The sequence below is a fragment of the Poecilia formosa genome, unplaced genomic scaffold (genome assembly GCF_000485575.1).
Source record: "Poecilia formosa unplaced genomic scaffold, Poecilia_formosa-5.1.2 Scaffold190, whole genome shotgun sequence".
Taxonomy (NCBI): Eukaryota; Metazoa; Chordata; class Actinopteri; order Cyprinodontiformes; family Poeciliidae; genus Poecilia; species Poecilia formosa.
Genome location: NW_006800129.1, coordinates 171,023 through 179,311, shown reverse-complemented (window position 1 = coordinate 179,311; position 8,289 = coordinate 171,023). Strand labels below are relative to the sequence as shown.

The window sequence follows — 8,289 nt, the reverse complement described above, 5'->3', positions numbered from 1 at the left end:
TTTAACCAAAATGTTGCACAATTCTAAAAGAGATCAAATTAATTAATATTATTATAACAGAACAAATAGCAATAAATAAATAAAATATGCTCAAACACTGATTAAAATTACTAAAATGAAAGCAAAACAAAACTGCAAAGTCAAAGGCCACTAAAAATAAGCTTGTTTTAACTTTTATTTTTTAAATCTAATATATCAAGCTTCAGGATGAATTTTGACACAACCAATAGAAACTGGTCTGCTGATCCAACTGCCTGTAGTGAAACATAGGCTGAATCACAGCGGCGAGTTACGGAGCAACAAGAGCATTAAGGCATTAATAACCCGACAGAAGGATTTCAAAATTAACTCTACAGCAGAACCAGTGAGATATGTTCGAAGCAGCAGCGTTTTGAACAAGCTGAAGGCACAGGGGAGAGGCCTGGCCAACCCCATCGTAAAGTTTTCTCTTTATGACTGTAACTCTGCACAAACAGATGCTTTTAATTTACTGTTTGAGCTATGGCTTTAGGCAAAGAATGCAAATGAAAGAGAAAGGAGAAAATCCATCAGGGACAGCTGCTCTGTGCGTTAGGTTAATCAGACTGATTGTAACTGTCATATCAGCTGAAGTGGACAGAATTCTGCCATTCAAGCAACAGGTGCTCCAATTAATCATGAATTTAATGTGCACACTTACTGTATGGAGCCAGGTGTTGTTTTTTTTTTACACCTCCACTTTGAAAAATATTTTTTTCAGGAGAATTGTGCTGGGAATGTAGATGAGATTATTTATCACACTCATCTATCTTATAGCCGTGCATTTTTCACATGGGTGTTCACACACTTCCCTCTTTCCAAGTTCTGACATTTACTAGAAGACATACCTTCTTCTAATAAGATAAAATTGCTTGGTGCTTGGAAAAAAAAAACTCCAATAAAAGAAAAAAATAAAAAGAAATCAGTAGTAAACACAGGTGTTTTTATATTCTGGATTTAGCTGATTTTTTTTTTTTTTTCTCTACCTTTCAGAAAAATAAATGTTGCTGTCATGAGAACAGGTCATAACAAATATTCTCTTAACCTGTGTTGGAAAAAACAAACAAACAAAAAAAACTAACGCTTGACACACCTGTTTCATGCAGTTACTTGGCTGCCCAAGGCTAAATTTTCACTGAACTATACTCATACTACGGCAGATAATTGGAAGTTGGCTTGGGTCACAGTGTCAGAATGTTTGCTCCATTAAACTGATAGGTTCCCTGGGGCAGTAGGTGTGGCTTGTCTCCTATAGGTGCAATTAGATTGCATGAAATTTGAGTCTTATGTCTTGAGGCCAAGTCACCTCTGATTTTACCCTTGTCTTCCTAGAATTCTCTCTCAGCAGTTTATGTTTTGTTTCACACAGTGGAAGTAGTTTCTATGCTAAAACTTTGAAAGGTTAAACGATGTCAAGGGGTCAGCTGTATATGTGGCAGGATGCAGAGAATAGCATGTTTTGTGTACAGATGTATGACATTTTTAGTTGCCGATCAGCAAGTAAAAATGTTTTTTTTTTGTTTTTTTTGTTGCGCACCTGGTAGTGGAGACGTTAGGGCTCCTTCGTCACCAACTGAGCTCGAGTTGAGGAACACGTCAAGGGCTTCCTGATCTGACATATCCATAAGATCCATCTGCTCCAGAGTGTCCACGTTCACCTCCATAGATGAAATACTGCCCATGGGGGCTGCACCGGATCAATGCATAGGAAAGAAAATTCAGATGTAAATTATGAACATACAGATGCTTTTAAAAGGAGTAACTGTTGTTTAAAAATTATTCATTTTTGAGCTTTTTGGTTCTTTTTATCCCAATGTGTTCCGACTGGCAGTGTAGCAATCAGATTTATTGTCTGATAGCCAAGGAGACACTTACACAAGTAGATAGATAGATAGATAGATAGATAGATAGATAGATCAAATTTAATATAGAATTCTACAGGACATAAATACAAAACTAAATACATAACTGTTCCATCAAAATCTACATAATCATGATATAATAGGGACTTATATTTGAAGCAGAAGATAATATTTGAGATTTACTTCGCCCAGGAGAAGAAGGCACTCACGTTTCCTGCAGTCGACCTGTAGGTGCGTAGAGGGCAGGTAGTTGTCCACATCGTGCTGGTAGACATCTTCGAAGAACCGTTGCCTGTCTCTTAGCTTCATGTGCTGAGCAGAATCATTGTTGTACAAACTCTGGGAATTGTCCTTTTCAGCTGAGCATCAAACGACATAAGGAAAAAAGTCACGAAGAAATTTCTTCACTTCCTGTGAGTTAATGTGCTCTGTCCTGAAATGTATTTTTTATTTGCAGAAAAATAACCGAACCACAATAATAGATACCGTAGCATTTTAAAATCTTTTGGACTTCTTTTCTAAAATGATTAGCTTTTGGCAATTATTTTTGGGCACTAATGTAATCACCTTTGTGTGTACCTGCCTGTGTTTGTCTTTCAGTGACTCATAGGGAAGTCCTGGTTTAATTTGCACAATATGTTTGTGATCAACTAATGATATTGCCTATCAAAGGAGCTGTTACAAAGGTTTAGTCTCTAAATAGCTCTCTGACACTGAGAGACTTAGTGAACAAGTCCAGCCTGTTATCGCATTTTGCAGAGCCTTATTTTGCTGCCACACCTTCATTTTAAAAAATGTCGGAAAACTGATTCTAAAGAATGAGACAATAATGTGAAATAAATCCCAACTGAACCTTATGGTAAAAAAAAAAATAATGTTATTTACTAGCATATCATTGAAATCTATAATTCCCTAACATATATGTATAATTTTCTGACGCTGTGATAAATTAGCTTGTTCTGTTGCTTGTCATCAAACCAAGATATTTCACAGTGGTAGTAGTCTGACCTCTAGTGTTCATCATCAGCTTCACACTCACACTCACACTTGTTTGACAGCAAATTTATATCTGAATTTGCTGTATATATATATACTGCTCAAAAAAATAAAGGGAACACTCAAATAACACATCCTAGATCTGAATGAATGAAATATTCTCATTGAATACTTTGTTCTTTACAAAGTTGAATGTGCTGACAACAAAATCACACAAAAATCATCAATGGAAATCAAATTTATTAACCAATGGAGGCCTGGATTTGGAGCCACACACAAAATNATAAATAAAAAATCTCACACAAAATCTGGATAAATTTTCTTTCTGTATTGATAGGTGTGTCCATTTTAATTTAGCAAGTCTGAAATAGAACACAAAACCTTAAATAAGAAAAAAAATTAAATATGTTATTATAAGAACATCTGTTCCAACTGTAAGCCTGCCTAACACAGTGACTTTCAATAAGCCGACAGGCCCTGGTTGCATAAGCATGCCGTGTCCTCCTCAGTACACGCAGTGACTCTCCCCTGGGCTCCTCCAGCTGACACTTTTACTCATGTCACAAGTGTTTTGGCGTGGTTTGTACATGTACAAGAGTTTAAATATTGTTGTCCAGCTAATTTAAGGGTGTAATTATGCCTTTGTTGTTAGTTTGTCAACATCAAGCGTCTAGGGTTAACAAGTTTTCATGATGCACAAAAGAAGCCTCTTGATAGTTTTTGGCACCATTGTTCTCTTGTTGAAATCCATCTTGTGCGTATGTGTCACCCAGCTTTTCTCTTCCTGGACAGCTCCATCTCTATAGAACTGGCTTGTCATTGTGCCAGTCATTTTTTTGACTGCCCTGGAGGCGTGTGTGTGTCCACTGTCAGCCACTAACCACAACCCTTTATTCTGTCACTCAAACAGTCCCTAGAGTCTGGAAAAAAAAAAAATCAGCTGTTTACAGTCTCTGATGTTTCAGCAGTTAGTGGAAATCTTGACATAAACTTTCGGTTTCCGAGGCATGCTTGTAATAACACTAAACTTCATGTAAATGTAAATATAATGGCTAGTGTTGGTACATAGGTATGGTTTACTCTTAAATCGTATGCTAACTCCCCATGGTAAAACATTTCCTTTTTTTTTTTTGGAATGTGCTTAATGACTAGTGTGGTTGTCTTTACCCTTGTGAAACCGTTGAGAGGATCGGACAACTTTTTTCAACCTTTTTACGAGAATGATTACCTTTGATAACATAATTGTACCGATCATGAGGTGAAAATGCTGACTGATGAGAAGAAGTGTGAAATAATAATAAAAAAATTGGAACAGGGTGAAGGTTAAATCACTGCAAATCCTCAGAATAATCTTTCTCTGTATTCTGATATGTGCATAGATGGGATTTATCACTACCTCATGGTACCTCTTGTGAATCAGCATAAAAAAAAAATTAGCATAAAAATACTGCTGTAAATTAATATGTGTTAAGAAAATAAATTTAAACTATGCTAGTTTTAAAACTTAACATGTCTTGATTGAAATAGCCTAATTATAGTTTTAAAATCAGTAATTCTGGCCTATTGACCTTCATATTACCTGCAGATGGTTTGCTAAGATCTTTTGAATAGCCTTTTGTCTGTGTGGGAAAACAATACAGTAGAAGTTCTAGCTTTTCACACTCATCTGTGAAAGGCCGTAAACACGGCAGTGGTTCCTGGCTTTAGAGAGAGGGTCAGAGGTAGCTCCTGGTTGGATGAGCAAAGATACGCCTTATTTGAATAAATTAAAGACAAGAATACGCTTTTTCTATAAAACTTTCTACACAGGAATAATAAATCAGATTTGCTCTCGCAGTTCTCCAAAGACGTCTTTGCTTTTCTTTCATTCTTCCCTTCCTTCTTCTTTTCCATTTATGTCAGGTAAATGAATGTATGTCTCTGTTGTTCTGCACTTTCTGTTGTAATTTTATGCGTTGTCTTCTATTGGATTAAACTGCAATTCTGTGACGTCTGCACTCATTGTTGTTTTTGTGTGGCTACACGTGGCTCGCTGGGAGAACCTGGGATCGAAGAAGATCAAGCCAAAAGAGTTTTCTTAAGAAATATTATAACCTAAAATCTTCTTCAACATATGCTAACATGTTTTTGTTAGCATAACAAAAACATGTTATGCTAACAAAAACATGTTAGCATAACATGCTAAAATGTTATGCTTATGCCTAGGCTGCAGTTTTGAATATATTGCAATGGTGACCTTGAAACATCTTGAGGATAAACTAATCTGCAAATGATGTCACACATTGTTAGTTAGTGATATGAGCAACATGCCACTCCGCCCATGGTGCACTGCTTGAGGAGCTGCATAATCACTACAAAAAATGCATATTTTGTAGTATTTCATCATTTTAAAGATGCACTTCTTTATCTTAAAATATAAAATCTTAGAGACACCAATTAAGAAAGCAATACAATGACACTAAACCCTCTTGCTGTTGGCTTCTGGTTTGATCAAACCCTTACAAAAAGATGTTTGAAATTTTGAAAGAGATCTCAAAAAGGAATAAAGAAATTTGGGAACAAAAACCTGTAGCCAATTTCCTCTGAAAAGCCAACAGGAACAAAAATATGATTAGATTTGACTCAGCCTCTGTCATCCTACAGGTAGGAACAATGCAATCAAGTCACAGCACCGCATTTAGCCAGTTAAAACTAAAATCAGTCATTAATTAAGGCATATGCATTTTTTGGGAGACTGGTCTTCACATAAGAAGTCCCTGTCACATCATGACCATGAGGCAGGAGCGGGAAGTTTAAAATAAATAAAGCCATCACTGAAGGCAAACTCAAGGCTTGATGATGATGAAACTACACAGCTTATGTAAACCTCACTTTTTTGCCTGTTGGCTTCTTTCTCTCTCTGTGACTCTTGCTTGCCATCTTTCGCTGCCCATGCATCTAAAAATCACACTGCATTACTCAAGATGAGATGACCAATGGTCATATCCAACCCACATGCAGGATCAGCTGTGTGCCCTCATCTGCTTCTCTCTGCGTGGGCTGATAACATATATGTAGAAGAGTGACTCATCTAGACAACCTCTGAGCTTCCTATCTTTCTGCAGCGGAGGGTTTGTAGGAGATCTTCACAATTTCCTGGTACTGCAGTTGCACTTTTCCCTGTGATCAAAATGTCTTTCTTATTCTTCGCACTGGGGAATCCCTCACTTTTGACATGGCGTTTTAAAACGCCGACCATCTTAGCAGTTCTGCTAAAATCAAATAGATTTTTTTTTATTCCAGCCATCGCCCACTAACAGTTGAAGCAATGTTTTCCAAAAGCCATTTGGAGGAGAGTGTAATGCAATAATGTCAATGAAACCAGGCAACGCTTTGCACATAGGGTGCTGTCTTACCCTTTAACCAGGGACAAGAACACAGGCCATGTGGAAAATATGAGCTGTGGATTTGTCAGTGACCAGAGAATATCAGCTGTGACATGACGTTTGTTTTGTTTTGGAGGTTCTTGTCCTTGGGATTCTAACAGACATAAATGGAGAAAACAAAAAACATGCATGTAGGCAAATGGAGAAGTAAAAGCTTGAAATGCACGTGGGTTTATCTCAGATTCAGGAAATGCACAGTTTTCCTGTTGCATGTAATTCCATGCACTTGTTCCAATAACTGACAATGCATACAAAGTGTATATACAAGTTGTAATTGATATAGAGGTCAAAGACAAATGTTCCATGCCGCTACTGGTGCTAAATGTGTAGCTTCATCTTATTTGACTTTGAAAATCCTATGATTTTGTGTTCAGGACTCATGTCCTTTACTCATAAATCCCATAAATCCCCTTGTTAGCCCACATTAAACTATCATTGCTTAAGTCTTACTGTTGCATAACACAAGCACAATCCTTAAGCTGTGTATCCTTCAGTACCCAGGAATGGACTCTTTCTGTTTTGTACTGCCTGACAACATTCCTCACATGCTTATTTTTAATGTCTGGAAATGTAGCTGGGACTCTTTACTTCACTGAGTTTGCCATGGAGGGCAAAATTATGGAAGAATAAAAAAAGAGAACAATTCTAAAAGACGGCACAACATAGTCATGCAGTCTGACTCTGGCACATGTTGGTCCTGGTATAAAGTAACTGTAGTATCAGTGATTTGTAAGAAAAAGCCTTGGCATCTGCTTGCCTCAGCTAAGTCACATGCAGTAAAATATGAAGGCTTCAGGAAAGTCATGCAATATTTTTGCATTTACTTCTTATTGAAAAAAATAAACACAAACTCAAAGTAATTCATACTTATGTATTGTACTTTACTTGGCTAATTTATTTACTAAAATGAACTTTTCAGTAATATTCTAACTTATTGAATATGACTATTTTGTTTAAATAATTGACATTGTTGTATAATCAGTCCATTCTGGAAAAAAAACAAAAACAATTCAAGTGCATTATTAAAAGACCAAGAAGATAATGGCATTAATGCCTATGGTGACTGTATGCAAACTTTTCACTATTAAAAAACCTTTTGGATGGATCAGATCATCCGCACATGTTTATATCAAGAAATTTAAGTCAGCATGAGCTCAGGAGTTAAGGGTAGGACTAAAGGTGACAATGAAGCTAAACCACCTATACAGAGCTTCTTATATACCTCCCAGCTCTAATTAGTTTTTATTTTTCACTGCAGTGTCCAAAAAAACCACACTTCTTCTGCATTTTCCAATCAAAGATAAAGTAACTGCATATGCTGTTGCTTCTCTTTTCAGCTGCAGTTTTCGCTCCCAATCTCCCATTTACAGAATGAAAATATTTCAACTGTGCCATTTAGTGCTGCAGTTATACTTCACTCTGTGGCACCACACTGAAAGCAGGGAACAAATGTTCCTATTGAACCTGTAAGTCACATGGCGCAGCATTCAGTTCCCTTGTGGCAAGTGGCTAGAAATCCCATGATCATGATCTCCGATACCACCAAACCCAGAACTGGAGAGCTGAGAAAGCTGCTAAAGCTGTTATGCTGCATGGCCACTTTCATCTGACAGCCCATCTATCTCCTCCCTTCTCTGTCTCCTTCCATTCATTCGCCCCCTGGGATCCCCATGATTGTGTCACCCATCTACGCTGCCACATATTTTTGAGAAATTACTACCCTTATTTATCAGGCCAGGCGCTGCTTATTTTGCACGCCTCTTAGCCACAGAAGTCCATCACACATAAATCATTTATGAGTGAGATCACTGCACCGCAATTGTAACCTCCCCCCTGCCTCCTCCCCAAGCCCCAAAACACACATATCCATAAACCCACAGCCACGTCGCAGAAAGTAAATCAAGTCTGGCCATTAATGCTGTCCTGCTTCTTTCTTCTATAACCAGCACTCCCATCAGGCAGCCTGTGCAATACTGCAGGAAGCAATA

At 37.5% G+C, this 8,289-nt stretch overlaps 1 protein-coding gene across 1 annotated transcript in view; it reads right to left on the bottom strand.

Moving 5' to 3' along the window:
• The window catches only part of LOC103147784 (dysbindin domain-containing protein 2-like), a 19,713-nt gene that overhangs the window by 3,383 nt on the left and 8,041 nt on the right, over positions 1-8,289 (bottom strand). Inside the window, exons 3-4 of the mRNA XM_007566291.2 lie at positions 2,090-2,239; positions 1,556-1,705 (exon numbers count right to left, since the gene is read on the bottom strand). Coding sequence (XP_007566353.2) covers positions 1,556-1,705; positions 2,090-2,239 — 300 coding nt within the window. The remainder of the gene's footprint in view (positions 1-1,555; positions 1,706-2,089; positions 2,240-8,289) is intronic.